At 34.4% G+C, this 27,648-nt stretch overlaps 1 protein-coding gene across 5 annotated transcripts in view; it reads left to right on the top strand.

Annotated features, from left to right (window-relative positions):
• Nucleotides 1–27,648, top strand: part of KMT2E (lysine methyltransferase 2E (inactive)) — a 95,683-nt gene that overhangs the window by 43,990 nt on the left and 24,045 nt on the right. For 3 of the 5 annotated variants that reach the window (XM_070505424.1, XM_070505413.1, XM_044769578.2), the window contains 9 exons: nt 7,339–7,453; nt 8,460–8,689; nt 11,522–11,602; nt 17,334–17,392; nt 18,341–18,513; nt 22,042–22,080; nt 25,318–25,548; nt 25,665–25,795; nt 26,822–26,939. In XM_070505424.1, coding sequence (XP_070361525.1) covers nt 7,339–7,453; nt 8,460–8,689; nt 11,522–11,602; nt 17,334–17,392; nt 18,341–18,513; nt 22,042–22,080; nt 25,318–25,548; nt 25,665–25,795; nt 26,822–26,939 — 1,177 coding nt within the window. Of the gene's footprint in view, nt 1–7,338; nt 7,454–8,459; nt 8,690–9,160; nt 9,249–11,521; nt 11,603–17,333; nt 17,393–18,340; nt 18,514–22,041; nt 22,081–25,317; nt 25,549–25,664; nt 25,796–26,821; nt 26,940–27,648 lie in introns of all 5 variants that reach the window. The other 2 variants (XM_070505433.1, XM_070505443.1) reach the window with 1 other exon arrangement.

The following is a 27,648-nucleotide window of genomic DNA, read 5'->3' as shown; positions in this document are numbered from 1 at the left end:
TTTTGAGAGTTATGGGAGTACACTTTAAGAAGAGTAAACTTTATAAGGACTTTAGCACATATTTAGTGCCCAATAAATATTTATTAAATGATTTAAATATCAACAGTGTTTTGACACATTGCAAATTGAGTGATGTATTTAAAACAGGTCTAGCTAGACATGTACTTAGAACCACTTAATTGGAAATTTGAATAATTATGGAGTTAAGGTTTTAAAATAATTTAAAAGCAACTTCAGACTGAATATTCTTAATTATATTAGGAGGCATGTCTGAACAAATAATTAGTGTTATGCATCTGTATAATGGATTATAGTTGAGAAAATGCATTTTCAGGTTCCTTGTATCATTTGAGCTGTATCCATATTGCTGGGAAGAAAGTGAAGCAGGTATATTTATCCCCACTTGACAAATAAAGAACTCAAGTTCAGAAAGGGGAATACTCATCTTTACCCATTGAATGGCCAGCCTTAGACATGTAAATCCCAATTCTATGTTCCTTCTACTGGAGAAAACTTGTTAATTTTTTCTTTTTAAATTGAGTTCATAATAGTTAACATCAATGTGAGATTTCAGTTGTACTTTATTTCTTGATTGTCACCACATAAGTGCTCCCCTTCAACCCCTGTGCCCCCCCACACCCCATTCCCCTTGTAACCACTGAACTGTTTTCTTTGTTCAAGTACTTGTTTATATTCCACATATGAGTGAAATCATCTGGTATTTGTCTTTCTCAGTCTGGCTTATTTCGCTTAGCATAATTTCCTCTACATCCTTCCATGTTATTGCAAATGGGATGAATTTGTCTTTTTTTCTGGCTGAGTAGTGTTCCATTGTATATATATACCACATCTTCTTTATCCAGTCATCGGTCGGTGGGCACTTGGGTTGCTTCCATGTCTTGGCTATTGTGAATAGTGCTGCAATGAACATAGGGGTGCTTATGTTACTTTGGATTGTTGATTTCAGATTGTTTGGGTAAATACCCAGTAGTGGGATAGTTGGGTCATATGGTAGTTCTATTTGTAGTTTTTTGAGAAATCTCCATACTGTTTTCCATAGTGGTTGCACCAGTTTGCATTCCCACCAGCAGTGTGTGAGGGTTCCCTTCTCTCCACACCCTCTCCAACATTTGTTATTTTTAGTCTTAGTGATAATAGCCATTTTAACAGGCGTGAGGTGGTATCTTAGTGTAGTTTTGGTTTGCATTTCCCTGATGATTAGTGATGTTGAACATCTTTTCATGTGTTTTTTGGCCATCTATATGTCTTTTTTGGAAAAATGTTCATCTCCTCTGCCCACTTTTTGATCGGGTTGTTTGCTTTCTTATTGTTCATTTGTCTGAGTTCCCTACATATTATGGAGATTAACCCCTTGCCAGATATATGATTTGCAAATATTTTCTCCCAATTGGTGGGTTGTCTCTTTGTTTTGATCCTTGTTTCTTTTGCATTACAGAAGCTCTTTAGTCTGATGAATTCCCACTTGTTTATTTTTTCTTTTGTTTCCCTTGTCTGAGAGGACATGGTGTTTGAAAAGATCCTTTTTAGTTCGATATCAAAGAGTGTACTACCAATATTATCTTCCAGGAGTTTTATAGTTTCAGGACATATCTTCAAGTCTTTGATCCACTTTGGAACTCCTTGTTAATTTTGATGGAGTTTGGGAGAGAAAATAATAGATGCATGTGAAAAGATGGTTGACAACATAAAAAATATTACATAAAAAGTAATAAATTAACAATACAGTAAATAAGTGCTATAGGAATCCATAGGATTTATAAAATTATGATGAGTTGAAGTAATTAAGAAAGTGCTCCTTAAGGAGCAGTTCAAGTAAGCCTTGAGAAGTGTGTTGAAATTAAGAAGCAAGGATTAAGAGAGATTTCACAGATAGAGGCTTAGAAAAAGAGATACCCAGGACATCTTCCTGAATTGGGAGGAAAGAAGATAGCATAGCATTCCTACAGGTACTCATTCTGTAAAGGATATTAAATGTAAGATGAAAAGCTTGGGGAACTTTTTAGTAGGGAAATACAAAAATATACACAGCAGTAGCGAGAACAGTATAGTAACTCCAGGTATTCATTACTCAGCCTTCAGCACTGTTCAAAGTTTTGTCAGTCTTGTTTCATCTATCCCACAGTTTTATGTAAAGTATTTTAAAGCAAATCCCCACATCATTTTACCTATGTATTCTTCAGTATATATCACTAAACAGATAAGGAATTTTTTTTGTCTTTAAACCACAATACAGTCGTGCGCTGCATAATGACACTTGGGTTGACGATGGACCACATATACAACAACAGTCCCAAGAGATTAATGCCATATAGCCTAGATGTCTTGTAGGCTACCATGTAGGTTTGTGTAAGTCACTCTATGATGTCTACACAATGATGAAATCGCCTAACAACGCATTTCTCAGAATGTATCCCTGTTAAGTGATGCATGACTGTACTATTATCTCACATAACAAAATCAGCATTACTTCCTTAATATAAAATGCACAGTTCATCTTCTGATTTTTCTCATTTGTCTCAAAAAATGTCTTTTTGTAATTGGTCTGTTCAAATTGGGATCCAAACAAGATCCACACATTGTATTTGATTGAAATGTCTCTTGAATATCTTTTCATCTACAACAACCTTTTAAAATTTGTGTTCCCTCATACCATATACCTGTTGAAGAAACTAGGTGATTTGGCCTATGGAAGTTTCAGCATTCTGGATTCGGCTGATTGCTTCCTTTTGGTGTCATGTAATATTCTACTTAACCAATATATCTGATAAATTGATATTTAGATCTAGAGATGTGGTTAGCTTCAGATTCATTTTTTCATTTTTCTCTCTTTTTCCTTTTTTTTTCAGCATGACACTTTGTGAGACTTTGTATTTTCTATTGCATAACATTAGGAGAGGCACATAAAATTTGCTTGTCTAACTTCCAATGATTATAAGAATAATAACAGATTCAGGTGTTGTCAGCCTTATGTTTTTATCAAGTTTCAGCCTTTCAAGGTTTTGGCATCCATGGTTATCTCTTGCCTAGATCCTTTCTCTGTTGAGGGATTTGGATTTGATCATTCCTTCTGTGTTTATTAGTTGTTAGGGAACTTCCAAAAGAAGCAGTCAGTACCTAGGTATTAGCTTAGTTAACAAGAGAGCATACGAGCATACTTCTTATCTCAATTTTAGACCAAGTTGCGTTATTAGAATCTCTTTTTATGCATTTCAGTTCTTTTACTTATGGGAAACAGAATTCAAAGTTCTGAAAAAGTGAGTTCATCTACAAATTCTGGTGGTTTTGACAATTTGACCATACCGATTGCTTATATATTGGTACTGTTTTGATTACCTATTATTTTTGGACATTTTGAATTCCCAGACTAGGGAATTATTTTTTGAGAAGTTTCTCATGGACAAAGAGTGATCTTTTTGACAGTGATCGCTATTTCAGTGATTTAAGAACACATAGAAAGCAGTATATGAATGAGTACAAATAAGTATCACACTCTCTTTGAAAAGTGACATATCAAAATTATGTAAGTGAAATCTCATTTGTCTGTAGGATGAACACAGCACCATGGTTTGTGTTTTGATACATAATTATTTATAGAAATACTATGCTAATGTAGTTTGTTACTTGATGTTAAGTTGGTATTTATGTGAATATATATAAATTGGCTAAACAAACCACTGTAGCAACTATTTACACAGAAATTCATCATTGTATATTATCTCTTTAGCCTTGCCATTAAAATTTTATTAAAGCTTTACGATAATGTTCCAAGAGATTTTGAGGAAAACTCCTGTGACCCTAATAAAGTGATTTTTGTTACTATGAGTTCCTGCCAAGCTGTTGTCCCTATGTAAATATGATAGATTTGCTCGGATTTAAATAATCATTTTCTATTGATTGGACGTTTAAATGATTTCTGCTCTTATGTCTAGTTTTACAAGTAGTATTCCAATGAACATCTCAATTCCATGGGTCTTTATTTAGTGGGAATTACTTTGTTAGGATAAATTCCCCAAAATGGGGTTACTGGATCAAAGAATGTTTGACTTTTGTTATTTGTTAGAAAGTTGTTTTCACATCTCCTGTCTTTTGGAAATGCAGAGGTTTGAGGATATTTAGCACTGTGGGACCTTTTAAGAAAATTTCTAAGGCTATCTGTTGTGCTGCTACTTTTTTTTTTAATTGCTGTCTTATAGTTTGAGAAAACCCTTTAAAGTATGTCAACCAAGGGGCTGGCCTGGTGGTGCAGTGGTTAAGTTCGCATGTTCCACTTCAGCAGCCCAGGGTTCACCAGTTCCGATCCCAGGTGCAGACCTATGCACTGCTTGTCAAGCCATGCTGTGGCAGGCGTTCCCACATGTAAAGTAGAGGAAGATGGGCACGCATGTTAGCTCAGGGCCAGTCTTCCTCAGCAAAAAGAGGAGGATTGGCAGCAGATGTTAGCTCAGGGCTAATCTTCCTCAAAAAAAAAAAAGGTCAACTGAATTTTTTTTTAACAATTGTTACCTTCCTTTTAAAAATTACTTTTAATAGTTGCAGCATTAGAAACAAGGATCTTGATAAGTTATTTCTGCTTTCTTGCAGTGCCTACTTGTCAGTGCTGCAGCTTTAATTTGAATCGTGAGGTTATGAAAGCATTTGTGACATATTTATATGCTTAAGCTTACCTCCATTTGCACTGAAAGTTTTATTTTTTTATTCCTAACCATTAGCCTGTTCCAAAATGTCAAGCTTTTTGCCACAATCTTTACTAATATATTCAGAGTTTGATCTGAGTCCTTCAGAGTGAATCGTTTATTCTGGCCACAGTCCCTGCATGCTACTTTAATAATAGTATTGTAGATCAGGAATTGCTAAAACTCTATTCTTCTTTCTATGTAATTTTTAAAGAATTTTAAAGGAATCAATATTGTAAAGTAATCAAAAGCAGTTTGGCAGTATCTATCCATTTTATGTACATTTACCCTGTTGTTCTACATTGCTAACTCTAGGAATCCATGTTGTAGAAATCCTATCTACCAGGTACGCAGAAAAGATTTATATAAGGGTGTACAATTGCAGTGATACCTTCAACAGTGACAGAGAGAAACAATTTAAATACCCACCAATTGGAAATTGTTGAATAAGCTATGGTACATTCAGAAAATGAAATAAACAATTACTACCAAAAATAAAATAGGTAGGTGTTGACATTAAAAGATGGAAAAAGCAAATTGTGCGTACATATTGTATATTCTCATTTTTTAAAAAACAACTGTTAGATGTATTTATGGATAGAAAAATTTAAAGGGGGATACACTGCATCTTAACGTGGGTGTAGCTAGGGTTTGGATGAAGACTTGGTCTTTCGTTTTCTTATGTACTAATGTATTTATATTTTATACAATGAGCATGTATTAATTTTGAAATTAAGAAACATTTCTTTTTTAGAATAGTGATAAGTGAATTTTTAACGTAACAGCAGAGACATTAGGTGAGTATTGGGTGTCAAAGTTTTCAGAACATTTTGGAGACTTCCTTTATAATCTCCCTCAGAACCATTTAACAACGTCAGTTTGTGCCCCCTCTCTCTACTGATCTAGTACACTGGATCCTGCAGCAGCCACTTAGAGTTAAATTGAGAGTTTGTGCAGCCACTTAGAGCTAAATTGAGATGAGTGAAGGGGGACAGTATATCAAGAAGCAGTTGACTAGAAATATGACCAATGACAGTGCAACTGCACTGTGAAGTCTTAAACCATGAAGACTGCAAACAGTACTAAGTTCTTAGGGAAAGTTTTGAGTAAGAGGTAGGATAAGGGTTATCATGAAAAAATCATCTCAACTGGTGGCTGTAGTAAGAATAAAAGCACAGAAACGAGTCATATTGTGTGTGCACAAGGGAAAAATTAATTTCAGTGTGAACTGGCCTCAGAAGTAGGTTCACTGCCACATTGATCGATGGGAATTACTGGAATAGGGCTCAGGAGGATTGATATGAGTAAAAAGTTGGGAAAGTTATACCTGTAGGATGCTAGGCCAAGGAGCTTACAAATTAACCATAATGGGTGAATTGTTATGCGCAGTTGGTCTGGTTATCATCACTTAACCATTTCCAGGCCAGAACTGCCCTTCCTACTCTACCACATGCTGTTGCTTATGTTTTTTCGTATGTAAACCTCGGTTCATTATGAGGATTCCTATTCCTTAACTTTAATGATATTTCCGAGTCTTTGTTATATCTTGGCACACTAACACATATGTTTTGAACATTGAAATATACTTCACATTCAAATTGAGGCCCATATAGTTTCAGTATGTCCTTAGTCCTGTTTAAATTATTTTTACTACTTTTCTCCACTTGTGCATAGTGTCCCCAGTGCCACTGAGTATATTAAAAAATGTTTAGGGGCCGGCCCGGTGGCGTAGCAGTTAAGTTCGCACGTTCTGCTTCTCGGCGGCCTGGGGTTCGCTGGTTCGGATCCAGGGTGTGGACATGGCACTGCTTGGCAAATGCCATGCTGTGGTAGGCGTCCCACATATAAAGTAGAGGAAGATGGGCGTGGATGTTAGCTTGGGGCCAGTCGTCTTCAGCAAAAAGAAGAGGACTGGCAGTAGTTAGCTCAGGGCTAATCTTCCTCAAAAAAAAAAAAACTTTAATCTGTAGTAACTTTTTTTAATGATAGAGAGGGAAACTATATTTGAACTTGGAGGTGGGACATTTACTTAAACAAAAGTTTTGTTATGGCACGGAATCTAGATAGGATTAGGATATGCCTCATCCACAAGGTAGCTTTTGTTGTAACGTGCCCTTCAGTCGATTCTGACTCCTAGCGAGCCTATGTACAGAAGAGTGGAAGAGTGGAACCCTGCCTGGTCTTTCTTTCTGTGCCATCCTCTCAACTTCCAGTGCTGTATCAGACAACACTTCGCACTATTCATAGGGTTTCCTTGGCCATTTTTTCACAAGTGGGTGGCCAGGTCCTTCTTCCTAGTCTGTCTTAGTCTGGAAGCCCCACTGAAACCTGTCTACCATGGTGACCCCGCTGGTATTTGAAGTATCAGTGGCATAGCTTTCAGCTTCCCAGCAACATCCTGCTGCCACAGTAAGACAACCGACAGACAGGTGGTGTGGTTCCCTGAGCGGGAAATGAATCCAGTCTGTGGTGGTGAGAGTGCCAAATCTTAACCGCTAGACCACCAGGGCTGGCAGGGTGTCTGCCTACTATAAAAAGACATTGTATCTGTATAGCCAATAAATTAAGTGCTTTTAATTTTAAATTGATTAGAAGAAAAAAAAAATGAATGGAATTCTCTCTGATGCAACTTGTTTCCCTCCAGACCAGAATCCGTAGAAGCTAGCCCTGTGGTAGTTGAGAAATCCAACAGTTATCCCCACCAGTTATATACCAGCAGCTCGCATCATTCACACAGTTACATTGGTTTGCCCTATGCGGTAAGTGTCAAACATTTCTCTGGAAGGGTATTTTTTATATGTAGAGGTTGATAGAGGTGTGTGGTATTGTGCCTAAAACTGAATATTTAAAAAACATACTTATTTTATACCCCCTAAATAATTAGGGATATAATTTATAGTTTAATTTTTCATTGATCTAAGTATATTTATTCAAGGGATTAAAATTCTTTAAGAGGAAGTCCCTAGAAGTTTAATTATTATTATTATTTTGCATTTTATGCTATTAATAGTTTGGTGTTATAATTCTTTACCTTCTCTATGAAACGATTGTAGGTAGAATTGTACTTTACTATCTACTGTTAATTGTAAATTATATAGTAATTTACATAGTAAATTATATAATTACCATTTATTAAGCACTTAGGTGCCAGGCTCTGTGGTAAGCATTTTCACCTATATTATCTCATTTAATCTTCAAAAACAGCCTCATGAGATAGATGTAATTTTTATCCCCATGTCATAGCTGAGAAAATGAAAGCTTATCTAAGTTACCTTATTCAATGTTGCATAGATAGTAAGAGGCAGAGCTTAGATGAAACAGTTACAGAACTGGACACCAAAATAAGAAATGCAAATTTTAAAAATCCATGTTATGTACCATAAAGTGATAATGTGTCTGCTATAGTTGTTTTTGTTATTCTTTAGCCTCCACATACCTGATGGGTTTTTTCTGACCTCTGTGCTCACATCTTGCACCTTCTTTTATCTTGAAGTTGGAGTTATATGACTACAGGACTGTGAAGATGTCTTCTGATTTGGGGGGTAGGAGGGTGGAGTTTGAGAGAGATTGTTGTAGACAAACATTTTCACTTACTGCGATGGTTTAATATTGAGCTTCACCAAGTCATTATTTTAAAGATATTAAAGAAGAAATGGGCCAATTTCTTATCTCGTGAATATTCAAATTACAGATTGAATTTTATTTAAGTTGCTTGGTTCTCGTTGTTGACGTTATATTGTGGTCTATTTTTGTTTAATTATCCAGGACCATAATTATGGTGCTCGTCCTCCTCCAACACCTCCGGCTTCCCCTCCTCCATCAGTTCTTATTAGCAAAAATGAAGTAGGCATATTTACCACTCCTAATTTTGATGAAACTTCCAGTGCTACTACAATCAGCACATCTGAGGACGGAAGTTACGGTACTGATGTAACCAGGTGCATATGTGGTTTTACACATGATGATGGATACATGATCTGTTGTGACAAATGCAGGTAAAAATATTTTACACCATTAGTTTACTTTTCTTGAATACTGCTAATCTTTGATTGTTGATGTTGGAAAAGATAATTAAAGTCACTTTTGAAGGTATTAATGAATGTGATTTTTAATTGAGACTTCTGCTACTGTCAGTGCAGTCTGTTTTGCTCCTAGTGAAAGCCCTTATGGGAAAAAAGCTATCTTAGAGTTTATTAGAGATCCTCATTGTTAATTGAGTAATAAGCAGTCAGTTCTGAACTGTTCATATGGGATCACATCTCTCTTTTCACTCATTCAATAGTGATACAACTATGTATAGTAGTAGACAAGATAGAAATGAGAGGAGAATTGAGTCCTGTGTATTTCCTTTGGAATTATTTGTGCTGTATAGTCAACTGTGATTTTCCAGTGTGGGGGAATTATACATTTTAATTGATGTTTGTTTGACCTGACTCTCTCACCTCCTTTTGACTTGAACCTTGCAGCACTTGGAGTCTCCTTGAACCAGAACCACAGTCTCCCCTCCCCCAACCCTGGTTCAACCACCAAGAAAGGCCTCCTCCCCTAGAGAAGGTGTGATTGGGACAGAAAGCGGGGTTTTGTTTTCATTTTTGTTTTGTTTTGTTTTTTTTGGTGGGAGGGAGTTGGGGAGGATGGAGAGGGAACAGTAGGATTTCAGCCTAAAAGTTACCAAGTTCATCCCCTGCATAGAGTGGGAAGCAGAGAGTATTTAAGCAGTACACTGTAGTGGGTAAAAAAGTTTGGTAGCTTTGCAGAATTTCCTGGGTTTGGTGCTTATGGCATAGCTTCATTATTTGATTTGAAACAGTATAGCTAATACCCATATTTGAATGTGAGTATAAAAATGCATCCTAGAGACAAATATAAATTACTTTGAATTATTTGTAGTATTGTTCCCATCTACTAGTTTAGGTGATTAGAAGTTGGATGTTATTGACGCAAACATGAATTAGGGTTATATTTCAAAGTTGATTTACCTTTGCCAAAAAGGGAGAAAATTAGTCTTAAGTAGAATGTGAAATTTGATATTATTTTTATGGAAAGTTGTAATATTAACACTTAGATTTAATTTTAATAAAAATATATTGTGGTACCTTTTCAAATTTAAAAACAAATTCTCATTACCTGTTACATATATCATTACCATGAGCAGTCAACTTAGTAAATTTATTCAGAAGGTAAATTTAAAAACTAAAACAATGATTTCTGTGATAACTTGATTTCCTCATTTTTTAATTAGCTACTTATTAGAAAATCTCAATTCCTGTTTTAACCAATCATATTTTAAAATAGCTTTCTCTTCGCTGATCTTTTTTAATGTGATAAATTACGTATCATTTGGCAATGTTTTTTATTTTAATGCATAATCTAAACATTGTTTTTCTTTTGATTAATTACAATGATCTATATGTAATATAGAATTGTCTTTATTAGAAAATAGTGAAATAGTCCTTAGGATTTATACCTATCTACAAATTCTTGAAGGACCAGTTCACAGTTTTTGGATTATTCAAGGTATTTGCTTCTCAGCAGCTGCTCTCTTTGTTATGAATCTATTTTTTCTTCTCATTCTATTTTTCTACTGCTTAACTTTAGTATACTACAAGGCTTATTCTTTTTTCTCCTATTCTTGTTTTACATTGCCTATGTGTATTTTCCTGTACCTACTGCCCATACTTATCTCTTTCAAGTCTGACATGTAGAGCACTGAACATTTATTCATTTTCTAGTTTTGTTTGTTGTCTGCATGACATCATTACTTACCCCGCAAATTTAACTTGTTATTCTAACCCTCCTTGTCAGGTGCTCTGATTTTCTTTCTCACTTTTCCCCCCACGTCTTTGATATATATTCCATTACCTTCCAGAGTCTACCAGTTCTTGTCCCAGTGTTCTCAGTTAAGTGAAGAGCAATACAGTAGCAGTTAACTTAGTGTATTAGAAGAGTAATTACGATGTGAAGAATAGTTAAGACTATTTTTAGAAACAGGCATATGTATTGACTTTAGACCAAAGTCTTGGCAATAATTGAGAAGTTTGCCTCAGGCTGGCGTATGTATTCTGTGAAAGATAGTAGAGGACAGAATGGATTTAATCTCTATCCTCATGGAATGTCTCTTGGATTGTTTAACTTCGTCTTCTCTGCCATCACTCTAGTTCTTTCCTTCTTTAACTCAAGTCTGGAATGTTGGAAAAGCCTCTTAGTTGGTTTTTCTGCTTCCAGTTTCTTAACTCTCTAGAATTAACACTCTCAAAGTGCTTCAGGTTGTTTCCTGTTGCCAGTTAGAGGACATCTACATCCTGACATTCCAAGTCCTATATAATCTGACTACATTTTGCTAATCTAATTTTACCCACCTCTGTTTCTCAAAATGAACATTCCTCTTCATATATATTAACTGCCTTCTGGCTGTTGCTCCTCATATCTGTCTACTTGAGAAAACGTTGCTATAATGACATCTTTTCTTCCTAATTTTTCAAACAAGTGTCTGTTCAACTCCGTTATTCTCTGGGGTGCTTGTCCCATTAACTCCCAAGTGGTGTGGATATCTCCACTTTGTTTTTTCCAATAATATTTGTAATGTGTACCTTTTACGTTTTAAAATTATATTTGCTTTAGAAATTTATATATAATATCCTATATTTGTCCTCTTGTTTTTGCATCTCAAAGTTTTATCTCCCCAAGGACATATTTCTATGAATTTCTCACAGCACCTTTTATAGTGGTAAACTCCAAGCAGGCACTTATTAAGTAATAGTTAAATGAAATATGAAATTAAGGATGATTTTAATAATATATTGTATGTTCTTTTTTTTTTCCTTAAGTGTTTGGCAACATATTGACTGCATGGGCATTGACAGGCAGCATATTCCTGATACATATCTATGTGAACGTTGTCAGCCTAGGTAAGTCATGCATACTGATAAGCCTGCCAGTAATTTTTCTGAGGTAATCTTTAGTTACTACAAGTTTTATGTATGAATTCTAGATTAAACAATTGATTGATTACTGTATTTCATCAATTCTAAGATACACTTTTCATTTTTATGTTTACTATTTCTTTTGTATTCCAGGATCTCTAAAATCGGGAAGACTCTTCCATTGATAATGTGTCGTGGTTTACTTTTTAGGTTTTTTACTTTATTAATGATCCATAAAATAATAGTGCATCTTCTAAGTGATGGCATCTTTTTTCACTGGAATGCACTATTAAAGAATTACTAGAAGGACATTCCCTTGGTTACAGAATTTTGTAGGTCTCTACTGTCATTCCACCTGTTTGCAGTAATATGTTTTTTCCCCATTTATTTGTGTGTGTGTGTGTGTGTGTGTTTTAATCTTTTTATTATGGACATTTCAAACCTATGCAAAAGTAATATAGTATAATGAACCTGCATGTTTCCACTACCCTGCTTCAACAATTATTAACAATCTTTTCTCATTTATCCTGCCATATATTTCTTTCTTTCTTTCTTTCTTTTTTTGCCGAGGAAGATTCACCCTGAGCTAACATCCATGCCAATCTTCCTCTATTTTTTAGTATGTGGGCCACTACCACAACATGGCTACTAATAGAGCAGTGCAGGTTCACACTCGGGAACCGAACTGGGGTTGCCAAAGCAGAGCATGCTAAACTTAATCACTAGGCCACTGGGGCTGGCCCCATGTATTTCTTTTAATGCAGATCCCAGATATATTATTTTCCTTATATGTATCCTTATGTATTTCAGCATATATTTATTTATGTGTATATGTATTTCAGTATATATATCTATAAAAGAATTGTTTAAAAAGAAAACCATAACCACAAAACCATTATTTTTTGTTGTTGTTTTTTATTGATTTTATTTATTTATTTATTTTATTGAGTTATTGATAGGTTACAATCTTGTGAAATTTCAATTGTACATTAATGTTTGTCAGTCATGTTGTAGGTGCACTACTTCACCCTTTGTGCCCACCCCCCACCCCACCTTTCCCCTGGTATCCACTAAACTGTTCTTAGTCCATAGTTTTAAATTCCTCATATGAGTGGAGTCATACACACATTATCTTTCTCTCACTGGCTTATTTCACTTAACATGGATGGACCTTGAGAGAATTATGTTATTGCAAATGGAATGATTTTGTTGTTTTGCAGCTGAGTAGTATTCCATTGTATATATGTACCACATCTTCTTTATCCATTCGTCTGTTGCTGGACACTTAGGTTGCTTCCACGTCTTGGCTATTGTAAACAGTGCTGCAATAAACATTGGGGTGCATAGGACTTTTGGGATTGCTGACTTCAAGCTCTTTGGATAAATACCCAGTAGTGGGATGGCTGGATCGTATGGTAGTTCTATTTTTAATTTTTTGAGGAATCTCCATACTGTTTTCCATAGTGGCTGCACCAGTTTGCATTCCCACCAGCAGTGTATGAGGGTTCTTTTTTCTCCCCAACCTCTCCAATTGTTGCTATTAGTTTTATATATTTTTGTCATTCTAACGGGTGTAAGGTGATATCTTAGTGTAGTTTTGATTTGCATTTCCCTGATGATCAGCGATGATGAGCATCTTTTCATGTGCCTATTGGCCATCAGTATATCTTCTTTGGAGAAATGTCTGTTCATGTCTCCAGCCCATTTTTTGATTGGGTTGTTTGATGTTTTGTTGTTGAGTTGCGAGAGTTCTTTATATATTATGGATATTAAGCCTTTGTCAGATATATGACTTGCAAATATTTTTTCCCAGTTAGTGGGTTGTTTTTTTGTTTCAATCCTGTTTTCATTTGCCTTGAAGAAGCTCTTTAATCTGATGAAGTCCCATTTGTTTATTCTTTCTATCGTTTCCCTCATCTGAGGGGTTATGGTGTCCGAAAAGATCCTTTTAATACTGACGTCAAAGAGTGTACTGCCTACGTTTTCTTCCAGAAGCCTTATGGTTTCAGGTCTCACCACAAAACCATTATTGTATGTGCAACAAAATTTGTCATCATGCAGTCACTAAGAAAATATTGATTGCTTGGTAAACCTACTTCCCTTACCCCACCAACCCCAATCTCCCTTGTACCGTGTTTCTTTAAGGAACTGAATTATTTGTCCTGATGAATTTGCTGAGTGCGTTCTTATGATTTAACAGGTTTCTTCGTCCTCTATATTTCTGTAAATAGGTGTGTGATCAAATTTGGGTTCAATTTTTCTTTTTGTAAGACTACTTCATAGACTTGTGTTCTATCAGGTGACACGTAATATCTGGTTGTCTCTGTGATAGGACTCATTGCTAGTCATTCTTTACATCCATTACTTTATTAGGGGTTGTAAATTAGGGACATGTTATAATTCTCTTGCTCATTACTTATTAGCTGGAATATTTCTATAGAAACAAACTTCCCCTATTAACTGTCCAGTTCTCCTAAGGTATATTTCAATGAATACAGTAGTTGCTTATTGATTCTTAGCTTTTATTTACAAGTTTTCAGAATAATGAAAAAATTTTTAAGTGTCATTATGAACTCAGGGATTTAATTGTATTGGATACCAGTGTGTTGCATTTATTCTTATTGATACTCAATTTTTGACCCCTTTTTGGTCAATGGGAACCTCTTCAAGTTGGCTCTTGAGTCCTTTTGACATCTGGTATGACAAGATATCTCGAACTTAACTTATATTTCTGTGCCCCAAAGTCAGAATTGCTTTTCAAGACCACAATCTGAGAGCTAGTCATGCTCCTTCCTTCTGGATTGGTCATTGTTGCTAAGTCTTTTTGGTAGACAAAGCTAGGAAATACATTTTGTCTGTTTATTTTTAAGATAAAATACATGAGTTTATACTGATAATTGCAATTTAAATTTAGGAATACAAGGTTTTCATTTAACCATTTCTATAGTCCATCTGTATCTCCTTTTATCCTAGTTCTCAACAACACAGACAATAAGATCATTAAAATGTCACATAATTACTCAATTGCTTAATCCCATAGAAGAATACAACAGTCTCAGAGTAACAGTACCAACACTAGCACAACAATATGATATGTTAAAACAGTTTAGAACTTTTTTCTCTTAAGATATTTCCCACAAGGGGTGTCTTGTTAATTTATTGTGTTTGAAGTTCTTTGAAAGAATTTCACTGTGTAATTATAACACCAACTGGATATACCCTTATGTTGATTAGGTTATTAGTTTTACTTTTAATTTTTTTAAATTAAACTTTTAATTTTGAGTTAATTGTAGATTCACATGCAGTTGTAAATATTACAGAGATCCTCTGTGTCCTTTACCCAGTTTCCCCCAGTAGTAACATCTTGCAAAAGTGTTAATACAATATCACAACCAGGATATTGACATTGATAGAGTCAGGGTACAAAACATTTCCATCACAAGGATCCCTCATGTTGCCTTTTATAGCCATACCCACCTCCTCCTCTTGCCCCTTCCATCCCTGACCTTTGGCAACCACTAATCTATACTCCATTTCTATAATTTTGTCATTTCAAGAATGTTACATAATTGGAATCATACAGTATGTGACATTTTGAGATTGGCTTTTTAAAATTAGCATAATTCCCTGGAGAGTCAGCCAAGTTGTTGCATATATCAGTAATTCATTCTTTTTTTATTGCTGAGTAGTGTTCTATGGTATATATGTACCACAATTTGTTTAACTGTTCACCTATTGAAGGACATTTGGATCAGTTTCACTTTTTGGCTATTACAAATAAAGTTGCTATGAACATTTGTGTGCAGGTTTTGGTGTGAGCCTAAATTTTGTTTTCTCTGGGATAAATGTTCAAGAGTGCAATTGCTTGGCCATATGGTAGTTACATGTTTAGTTTTAGAAGAAACTGTCAAACTATTTTGCAGATTAATTGTACCATTTTACATTCCTACAGAAATGTATGAGTAATCCAGTTATTTTTTAAAGATTGCTTTTTGTACTTTATTTTTGTAATTATATATTTGTATAATTATGTAAGTAGTCCCATTATTCTAAAGTCAAATATTTAAAACCAAGTATATTCAACTAAGTCTAACTTCTATCCCTGTTCCTTCCACCCTAGAAGTAACAATTGTTTAAAAATTGGTTATTCCTTTCAGTGTTTGCTTTCTTATTAGAAACAGCTATGTACATACATATTTGTATTCCCCTCCTTACTTATGTAAGCAGTAATATATTATATAGAATTTTTGCCACATTTCTCTTTTTTCTCTTAAAAATATATGCTGAGGATCACTTCATAGTAGTGTATAGAGATTGACTCATTTCTTCCAATAACGTGAAGGTGCTCCATCTTTTTCACGTACTGTAGTTTATTCAACCAGTCCCCTTTACGCGGATGTTTGAGTTGTTTCCAGTCTTTTGTAATTGTAAACAGAAGTGGGATCATTTCGTAAAAGGGTAAATGTATATGGAAAGTTTTGACAGATATCACCAAATTCCCCTCCAGTAGGAGCTGGACAATTTTGAGTTCCCCCCAGTAATGGATAAGCATACCTATTTTCCCAAGCCTTACAATAGAGTGTTTGATAGATTTGGATTTTTGCCAGTTTAACTAGGTGAGAAATGGTAATCTCAGAGTTACACTTTGCATTTCTTTATTATGAGTGAGGTTTTACTATGTGATTTTGTTTCACTTGATGATAGTTACTAGCTTTTTGCCAGATAGGGTTCTTTTTGCTGAGTAAGATTCGCTCTGAGCTAACATCTGTGCCAGTCTTCCTCTATTTTTTTTGTATGTGGGACACCTCCACAGCATGGCTGGTGAGTGGAGTAGGTCTGTGCCTGGGATCTGAACCTGCGAACCCAGGCCGCTCAAGAGAAGCATGTGGAACTTTAACCACTCGGCCATGGGGCTGGCCCCTTTGCCAGATAGTTTTTGATGTGGTAAATATCTGTTCATGAATTCAATAAGAGTTGATTAAAAACTGACTATTAGGGAGAGCAGTCGGTTGAGTGATAGCTGCTTATCATTTTGTGATAACTAGGATAGTCATCAGTGATGCCCAGATACATGTTCTAGTAGACATTAAGGCAGGTCTCTTACTGAGTTGTGGGCATTTCAGTCTAGAGGCCTTATTTTCCCATCTAAGAATATCTAGTGTTATTTGACCTCTAGATTAATAAGTTTGGACAGTGAAAATTGGAGGGGGGGAGTAAAACAATGACTATGGATGATGTAGTTCATGAGTGGAGGCTGGAGGAGGTTAATGAAGTATTTTACTTAATTGTTAAATGTTTATTATTTCAAAAGTGGAAATAATTTTAGGCAAATGGTAATAATGCAAATAGATTCTAATTCAGTGTCATACATTTATTTTAAGAAATTTCATTTGCGATTTTAATTACATTGTTAATATTATTTTTTTTCTGGACTTTTTGCTTTAAATACTCAATTTGAAAAAAAAATGTACTAGTTTCCTAAGTAACAAATTATTTTCTTAAGAGAGTACAATATAGTCACTTAACTGGCTCTACTGTTAATTATGCTAGATCAAATCTAAACCATTAAGGCAAGGGATAGTACATATGTTTTACACTGTTGGTTTTTCAGTAAGAACATTAGAGGAATTGTAAAGTCTATCATACTTAAAACAGATCTGCTTTATATCTAAATTTATGAAAGGTTGATAAATAATCATCTAATATTCTAATGTAGGAGTTTGGATAAAGAGAGAGCAGTGCTACTACAACGCCGAAAAAGGGAAAATATGTCAGGTGGGTGAAAAGGATCTACATTAATTTAAGATTAGTGTGACTGAGACAGTAAGTGCCCTGCATATTTTTAGTTGGATGTAAACATTTTACTGATGAATGTTGATTGTATAGATAATTTACAATCTCGGGTGTAGATTTTAAATATTCTTTTTTACCGGTTATAGAATAAGAATGTACTATTTTAGGAAATGTGGAAATGAGGAAAAGAAAATAAAAACTTAAAAACTAAAATAAAAATTTTCCTACATATACGTAACCTATTGGTTTAAAGAAGAACTAAAATATGTTTGCTCTTCAGAAATTTGATGAGCCTTAGTTTATCATGTGGAATGGTATTTCTTTCATTTTTAGGAACAGAATTTAGAAGTATAACATGCTATAACTTTTGTTTTGGCTTAAAATATGTTGATACCAGTACATCTGGTTTTGAATAATAGTTCATTGAACCATTCCTGTTTGATGGGCATTTGGGTTTCCAGTATTTTTTGTTTTGTTTTATTTTTGTTATTACAAATAGTACCTTCAATGAAACCCTCTTGGATGCCTTTTCTTACTTTTGCCATTTTATCTTTGGACAGATTGCTAGAAACGGGATTGTTAAATGAAAGGGTTAAGTGCATATGTAATTTTGCTAGATATGGCTAAATTCCACCTCGTAGGTAATTTTGAATTCGCACTGGCAATGTATACAAATGCCTATTTCTCACAGTCATACCACCTGAATGTGTTGTCAGACTTTTGTATCTTTTCTAGTTTAATGTATGAGAAATGATATTTGTAGTTTTCATTTAAATGTATCTAATTATGAGTGAGATGAGGAAGTGAAAAAATGTGCTTATTCTTTAGAAAGATGGAGATATAAGAGTTTGTCATGTGGAATGCTGTCTTATTTTATTGTTTGAAATAGAAGTAGCACATGTGCAATAATTTTTTATTTTGCCTTTGAAGATGGTGATACTAGCGCAACCGAGAGTGGTGATGAGGTTCCTGTGGAATTATATACTGCGTTTCAGCATACCCCAACATCGATTACTTTAACTGCTTCAAGAGTTTCCAAGGTTAATGATAAAAGAAGGAAAAAAAGTGGCGAGAAAGAACAAAACATTGCAAAATGTAAAAAAGTAAGTTTTTCCTTTTTTTTAGATGAGTACATAGGAGATGGTGGGAACTGAGTTTTACAGGAAAGGCAGGAGAGTAATGGATAGTTGCTAGAAAAGGTGGCAGGATCTAAGCTTAATTAAACTCATTTAAATTTTTAAAGTGTTAAAAAAATGTTTGCAGACTGCTTTGAAATCATCACTTTAATGAGACTAGTCATAGAAAAGCAAAAGCTAGAATAAAATAGAAAAGATTGCTGTTGTAGAAAACAGAAATAACAATCCTAAATTTTTAATAGCTTCTGAACAGGTAAAGGAGCGTATAATGATTTGAATGATTGTTTACAGCTGTTGTTCTCTGAATCATATTTAATCACTTTAATAAGGCTCCGTATTTCTTGAATTTCTTACCATGTAGATATTTTCACTTAAATTTTATGTGATAAATTATCTCTAGGATATGATGGCAGAAAACAATACGTAAGCCACTTTTTCATTACATTTCTTACAACTGCTAATGAAGATTTTTGTCATACAAGATAAAAAATACTTTTCACAATGACTATATTGCTATTATAGAGAAATTATACCCAGATATAAAATCAAAGTTTCCCAGAAAAGGCCTTTTTTTTCCTTGAGTAATTCTTCGTGATATTATTTGATTATTTAATAGGCAGCATGTGCTTTTAAATACAGTTTTCATCTTCTAATTTAACCTCCCGTGTTTAAAATAACCCTTGACTCTGGCAGTCTTCACATACCTGTCTCTGTCCAGTTCTGTTACTCTTGCACCTGTATTTTACCCATTTTGGACAACTTTCTGTTACCAAATTCCACCTGTGCTTTCTGGATATGTTATCTTTGTTTAAGCTGTTCCCTCCACCGTTTAGAATATTCTCATCTCCATCTTTGTCTTTTAAACTCCTACTCTACTTTGAGGCCTATCTCAAGCACTGCTTCCTTCATGAAATTTGCTTTTCTCCTACCAAATATTACCATCTTTCTTTCCATCTCGTCATGACACTTGAACCTTTTATTATAGCACTTAACCACATTTTGCCTTGTTTCATTGTTATTTTCCTCATCTCAGATTGTAGATGACAAAGACAGAGATTGTTTGTTAAGTGTCTTTTATAATTTAGGAACTCATGTTCAGGTATTGACTCACCTTTTTGATCTACTGCTTTCAAATTATGCTTTCCTCTTTGTTTTTGTTTTTACGATTAGCACCTGAGCTAACATCTGTTGCCAGTCTTTCTTTTCTTTTTTCTTCTCCTGAAAGCTCCCCAGTACATAGTTGTATATGCTGGTTGTAGGTCCTTCTAGTTGTACTATATGGGACGCCACCTCAGCATGGCCTGATGAGCGGTGCTGGGTCCACACCCAGGATCTGAACTGGCGAAACCCTGGGCTGCTGAAGCAGAGTGTGTGCACTCAACCACTCAGCCACGGGGCTGGCCCCTCCTCTTTATTTACTGCATAAAAGTTACTTGGAAATTTTAGCCCTGTGCATTTCTGTTTTTAGGTCATTTGGTTTAACAAATTATTTTTTGAATAAAGCATAGATTTTGCATTTTCTCTGGCTGGGATGACTTTTGGCTATTTAAAATGAATCGGTCCTGGCTCTTGGATCATGTCATTTATTTTCAGAATATTGTTCTGAAATTTAAAAAGACATTTTTCTCTTGTGTTAAGTTAGTAATACTTGACAAGGATTAGGAGGAAAAATCCAGGAACTGGGCATATAACATCTAATTTGCTCTAGGTTAAGTTTTTTCTATTATTTGGGGGCAATATGTAATTAAAAATATATATCAAAAGGATATATGTACCTTTACTTTTTTTATTCAGCTTGTTGTTATGCCTAATTGTTAAAAATGTGAATGGAGTTAACAGTAGACATTCTGGACAGGTGACAGTTTTAAAGTATTCATAAAACCCTATTAAAGTATTGTTGTTTTAGCGGTTCAGGACTTTGACATGAAGTATTAACACTTAATAATGCAGAATAAAGCATTAAAAGACATGGATTGTGTATTGTGACACATATTAGGATTTTTAAAAGTAATATTTTCTAATATTATCGTGAAAAGAATTTTAAACTTGATTTTAATTTTTTAGTTCATAAAACCATTGTCAGCACATATTAAGAATGTTCTGTTACCATTTTTCTTTGTGTTTCCTCTCTAAATCAAACTCCTATCTTCTTTGACCATCCTTCAGATTCTTTTTTTGAGTCAGCAGCACAGCCAATATCCAGACTCAAAAGTCTTTTAAATCATTTTTAGTCTTTGACATTCAGATTTATTCTCAAAAGCACTATTGATTTTTCTTTTGGAATGTCACTTCAAAATGTTATTTTTCTCCCTTTTGCTGCTACAAACCCAGTCTAAGCCCTCATTACCTTATAGTAGTGCAATAATATCTTCTTATCTTTAATTTCTCTAACTTTATCCTCTGTGCTTCAATCCGTTCTGCATTGGGTTATGATATTTCCTGTGAGTATTGTTCTCATATTCCTTCTCTGCTCAGAAGTATTTCGTGGATTCCTCCATCATAGTGAAGAACATACAGTATTGAAGTCAGAATCATAAAATGTAACTTTTAAAATAAGGCTTCCATGACCCAATTGTAAGTTTTTTAGCCAGTCTTATGTCATACTATTTTCAGTAAGTACAAGTGTGGTATATTAGTTTTTCCTCGAATGTAACATATCACTCCCTATTTCATGCCTTCTTTCGTATTCCTGTAAGTACCAGGATTGTATTCCTTTCAGGTGTTCGTCTGTCTGAATATATCCATTCTCTACAGTTCACTTAGTTCTTCTTCCATGTTTTACATGAAAGTTCTTCGCCTTTTTTAAAAAGTAAATCTTGTTCACTCCTGAAAGATAGTCTACATATAAATTTGGCACTTAAATATATTTGGATCTGTATTGCTTACTCTAGGTTTATGTTTGTTAGTCTCTCTAAATAAAGTTTACATTTTTGGGGGTGGGTAGTGAAGAGGATAGGAATTAAATCTTAAATAACACTTCAGGACCTGGCAGATTAGTGAGCTTTCACTAAATATTTATTGAATAAATACAACTCTGTTGACCACAACGCTGATTACTTAAGCCCCACTAAATGTTCAAATATTACTTGCTAGTTGACTTAGAGAATTAAAGTAATAACGTTATCACCCCCAAAACTTGTCTCATGACTTGAAAAAAATTACTGTAATATTTTTAATACCCTTCCAATTTTTATCAAATTATTTTTCCATGGTTGTAATATTGAGCACTCAGAAAATCTGGAATTTTTGTTAGCATTGTGTCATATACATATTTTCATGTTCTGTAGTTTGCATTCTATTTTTAATAGTAGAGTAGTATTCTAGTACATGACTTTATTTACTTAAACATTCTCCTAGGTCTGGCTTTGTTGCTTATTACTAAACTTTCTGTTATTATGAGACTTTAGTAAAAAGCTTCAGTGAACTGAAGGATTCTTAAATATTAATTATATCCAGTTAAAAAAAAAACTAACTCAGAATTTCATGTTATTTCAGGCCTTTCGTGAAGGTTCTAGGAAATCATCAAGAGTTAAGGTAAGTACATTAAATTTAAGCCCTTATTATCAACTGTCAGTTATACAGGAGCTAAGTGGTTGCTTGTCCATAATCTTTACTTTATGCTCTCTTCATTGTTTGTCATTATGTTGCTTATTATATTTACCAGAAGTGGGACCATAGAGAATTATAATTGGATTCATATACCACTCTTGGAGTTTATCAATACTGTTAAAATATTAACCAAAAGGAGGAGGGCTATATAACTAATTTCTAATATTAAAATTTGGGCTAATTTGAACTTCAGTTATCGTTGCATTCCATGTCTCCAGTATCACTTTGTATTAGTATATTAGACATATGAATGCAAAATCACATTTGAAATTTGAAAATTTACTCTTTTGCATAGTTGGGATTCTAGTGATTTAGTTAAGTCAGTTGTTATAAAATACTATAAAATCATCATAAATCCACCAAATAAGTACAAACTAACCACTTGTACCTTGAATTAATTAGAATACATCCTCAATTTTATAGATGCCAAGATTGCTGAGAAAAGCAAGGCTCCCCAGCTCTGCCCCTCCTTAAAAGATAGATTTGTGTTAGATTACAGAGGTCAGCTCTAGAGTGTTAATATAGCTTTCTAGGTTAGGTCCTCAAGGGTAATGGGTTTGTCAAGTTGTCAGATGTTAAAATAGGTTGTGGGAGTATGTTACGGTATATCTGTTGTCCCTGTAGTAGGAAACGTAATAATTATTCCTTATTCCACATTCCTGGAAAACAAATCATTAAACAACTGTTTAATGATTATTCTTGCGTAGTTTTGTAATTCTTTCTCAAGAATGTTAACACATGGTGTCATTCAATATACTGCAAGTCCAAAGCCTCATAAAATGTTCCTTATATGTTAAAGTTGGTGATTTTATACTTTTATTATATTCAACTTGGATTTATGGGGTTTTCTCTGACACAGATTAAAGAGATCTGAAAAGTTCTTGGATTCAGCTGTTGAAACTATTGATACTCCAGCAGTTGTCCTTGCTTCCTACTTTATCTAATTATCTCAACAGCAGGCTTAATGAGGAAGGAGCATCGTTTACTTAACTGAAATATTTTCATTTTATTATGTGAAGAAGTGACTAAGGAAATAAAATTTTTTAAATGCTTTGTGCATCTTTAAAAATATATTTTCATTAGCTTGAAGATATTTCTTTAAGATCACTACAATTCCAATAAGTAATTCTGTAGTGTTTATAAGGTTCAAGAGATAGAGAAGAGCTGTATTAAATATATACCAGGTCAGTAGAGGGTTTCTTTTGGGCAGGCTAAAAAGAAAAATTTAAAAACTGAATAGATTGCTGAGGAAAGCCTTGATATATAGTATATCATATTTGTATAAAAAACCGTTCTTTCTCAAGGGATCATCACCTAGAATAGGTAAGAACATAAAATATCAATTGGTGAAATAAGCATACCCCTATCAAATAGTTGAGCAACTTAACTGTAGTTTGTTTCATTGTAGAAAAGAATGTTACTTTTTGTAATAAAGATTAGTTGCTTATATGGAAGGAGGACTGATGTTAAATTTTAGTAAGTATAACTGTACACATGTATATGTCTAACAGGATATATAAGGATCTTTATGAAATCTTAATGTGATTTTAAAATTTCACAGTTCTGTTAGGTTGTGCATATTACAGAAATAGTCTTTTTTCTTGTCAAAGTGTTCAATATTGTAGAAAGAAATTGAGGAAGAGCATTTACAAATAAACTGAAATTCCATGTGTTTAATCCATTATAAATTTGAATCATGCTAATGGTAAGATAAAATATATGTTTCATCCTGGGGCCAGCCCAGTGGTGTAGTGGTTAAGTTCACACATTCTGCTTCAGCAGCCTGGGGTTCACGGGTTCAGATCCTGGGTGTGGACCAATGCACCACTTGTCAAGCCATGCTGTGGCAGGTGTCCCACATATAAAGTAGAGGAAGACGGGCAGAGATGTTAGCTCAGGGCCAGGCTTCCTCAGCAAAAAAGAAGAGGGTTGGTGGTGGATGTGAGCTCAGGGCTAATCTTCCTCAAAAAGAAAAAAAAAGTATATATATATATATATATATATATATATATGTGTGTGTGTGTTTCATCCTAAGATTGCAAATAAGAATGAATTGTGGGAATCTGGGTTTTAATAAATTTTAAAAATGTATGGTAATTGTGCCTTTCTGTAAGTTGCATTCCAGTGAGAAAAGGGTTCCTTTTTTGTTCTGTAACATATTAAGAAGAGAGGTTGTAATTTTCTTTTTTTTTTTGAGGAAGGTTAGCCCTGAGCTAACATCTGCTGCCAATCCTCCTCTTTTGTGAGGAAGACTGGCCCTGAGCTAACATCCATGCCCATCTTACTATACTTTATATGTGGGACGCCTACCACAGCATGGCTTGCCAAGCGGTGCCATGTCCACACCTGGGATCCGAACTGGTGAACCCCGGGCCGCTGAAGCGGAACATGCGCACTTAACCGCTGTGCCATTGGGCCGGCCCTTGTAATTTTTTACTACTTGGCATTTAGCATTCTTATCATACAGATTTTAATAAGGAATCTAGAGGAGGAGCAAGCACTTAAGCTTGAAGGTCCTTGCCCTTATTATGAACCATGAATTTAGTCTATGGACCACTTTGGGTCATTTCACATTTCTATGAGACATTTTAATTCTCATGTCAAATTTATCATGTGGACAATTGATTATAGTTCTTGGAATTACACTAAATTATGTGTTTTTGTTATAAAATGTTAAAATTGTATATTAGAAAGTAAGTTTATACTTAATGAGCAGTATATGTAGTTTATATAATAATTGCTAATTTATTCTGGTTAACTAGAACTGTGAGTGCAGAGTAGATAGTGGCAGTCTTTGAGATAAAAAATTTTATGTGCTATCTATTTTTAACTGTTAGTTGACAATGACTCCAAAGTTTTGGGTATTTACACTTTTATTGATAGCCTCCATTTGGCTACAATAGTGATGGTGAAGCTTGAATTTCTGCTGTTCCAACTTAACTCAGCTTCCTTCAATTTTCCAACTCATGTTTGTCTGCCATGCGGTATGAAAATGTAGTAGGCTGCTCATTTATTATCTTCTTTTCACTAGGACCAGCTTAGAAAGCCTAGCATTATTTCTAGTTTATATTATGTTCTTTTATATAGATTGTGATTTATTTTTTGTGTATGTGTGTATGAATACTTTGTCTAGATATTAATTTTAGTTTGCTGTAATTTCAGGGTTCAGCTCCAGAGATTGATCCTTCATCTGATGGTGCAAATTTTGGATGGGAGACAAAAATCAAAGCATGGATGGATCGATATGAAGAAGCAAATAATAACCAATACAGTGAGGGTGTTCAAAGGGAGGCACAAAGACTAGCTCTGAGATTAGGCAATGGAAATGACAAAAAAGAGATAAATAAATCAGATTTGAATACCAACAATTTGCTCTTCAAACCTCCTGTAGAGGTAAGTATATCATTTGCCAAAAAATTATAAAACAAAACCTTTTTCTACTGTATATCTTAAGTAGTTAGACTAAAAGCAGTCAGGTTTAATTAATCTCAACATTTCTTTGATTTTAGAGCTATATACAAAAAAATAAGAAAATCCTGAAATCTGCAAAAGATCTGCCTCCTGATGCACTTATCATTGAATACAGAGGGAAGTTTATGCTCAGAGAACAGTTTGAAGCAAATGGGTATTTCTTTAAGAGGTATATTCATTTATTTTCCCTCATTAGTTTTTGTAGTTAAGTATTGAATTTTTGGCTGTTGTACCAGGATGCTGTATTTATATGTATTTTGTTTTCTTAAGTGATCATTTTAATATTTAAAATGGTAGTGTGGTTGAACAGTGACTAATGATAACTTTTGAACTATAATAACGTGAAAAAATGCAGATATAGTCCTCGGTCTCGTATCCATCTCGTATCTTGCTGACATGCCTAAAACAATCTACTTCAAAGATAAACTGCAGCAATATAGGTGCACTTTAATTAAAGACTCTGCTTACCTGAGATTATGAGGTACCGTTTCCATCCACGACCCTTCCTACTTCCTTGTAACAAAATTGCTAGAACCGGAAAGGACCATTGGTGACCACAGGCACACCCTTCCTCTTTGTGAGAGGACGTTGATCTGGGCTTAACAGTGTTGCCACCACTTTCAGCTCCCGCTTCCTTGGTCATGCAGGCTTTGGAGGTTCTTCTGTGGTTTGTGGCTTTTTGGAGGAATTGATGTGATCCTTTGATAGCCACTGCTTCCCTGAGGTCTAGAAGTATGTTTGTCTCGAGGGAGATAACATTCTCAGTCCATGTACTATAATAATTAAAAGATATTTGTTTATAACTTGAGATTTTACTTAAGATATGAAAGATACAGAAGAATCTTTCCCTTTTGAAAGTATAGCAGATTTGATCTGAAACAGTGCTGTAAATCAGACACTTAAATGCACCAGGAGATAGGGACTATAAACGTATCCAATTATGAATCCTTTTGTGAAGGCAGTAGTAGTCATTCCCTTTGTAAATGTGAATTTCCACCTTCAATTAATTACCTTTATGCAAGGTTAAAGGAGCAGGTAAAAATCTTATTAGCATGAACTAGCATAATGGTTAAGAATGGATTCTGGTATCAGACTGCCTGTGTTCAAATCTTGTCTTCACTCCTTATTGTGAGTATTTTTGAAGTTTCTTAAACTCAAAATTTTAATAGTTTATAATGCATTTCTTTCTTTTTAGACCATACCCTTTTGTTTTATTCTATTCTAAATTTCACGGGCTAGAAATGTGTGTTGATGCAAGGACTTTTGGGAATGAGGCTCGGTTCATCAGACGTTCTTGTACACCCAATGCAGAGGTAAGCTTATAGAAATCCTTTGGGGAGCCTGGGGTTCAGGGTGTGGAATCTGTATTAAGCACAAAAGTCTGGTAGCCTAAAATACTTAACTGTTAATGCAGTTTATACTGCCCAGCATCTTTCCATTATGAAAATTTAGGTGATATTGGCTGTAAGGTCTTAAAATATTACTTGGCACATTGAAGAAACTGTGAAGTTCCTTGTAAGAGGAAATATTGGACTTAACATTTATCCTGAAAGCTCTGTTTATGGATCAAATATATGCTCTGATTTGATCAAAGTAGATGACAAAGCTGAAAGCTAAAGAAGATTTTCTATGTGCTACTACAAAATTTTTCATAAAATTGTGTTTTAGTGTGGAGTATGGAATATTTCTGGTTTTGTTTCTTTACATGCTAAAATAAATGTTTTTAATTTTATAATTATGTTACAGTTACGAGTATAAGTTTTGAAGGCAGACTACATTCACGTCTTCTCTTGGACTTACTAACTTTGTAACTTTGTGCTTCAGTTTTATCTGTAAAAGTGTTATGAGGACTAAAGGAGTTTAGTACCTAGAACAGTGTCTGTCACAGAAAGTGTAGTGTTAACTGGACCATTACTGCATTTCCTCAAATCAAAGATGCCATCACTTGTAAAACTCCCAATTTCAGAGATGCTAAAAGGTAAAAAAATATGCATCATAGAATTGATGAAATACAGTATTTTC

Source organism: Equus asinus, chromosome 1 (assembly GCF_041296235.1).
Source record: "Equus asinus isolate D_3611 breed Donkey chromosome 1, EquAss-T2T_v2, whole genome shotgun sequence".
In the NCBI taxonomy this organism is placed as follows: domain Eukaryota; kingdom Metazoa; phylum Chordata; class Mammalia; order Perissodactyla; family Equidae; genus Equus; species Equus asinus.
Note: the sequence above shows the minus strand (reverse complement) of the source record. Positions and strands in the feature narration are given on the sequence as shown.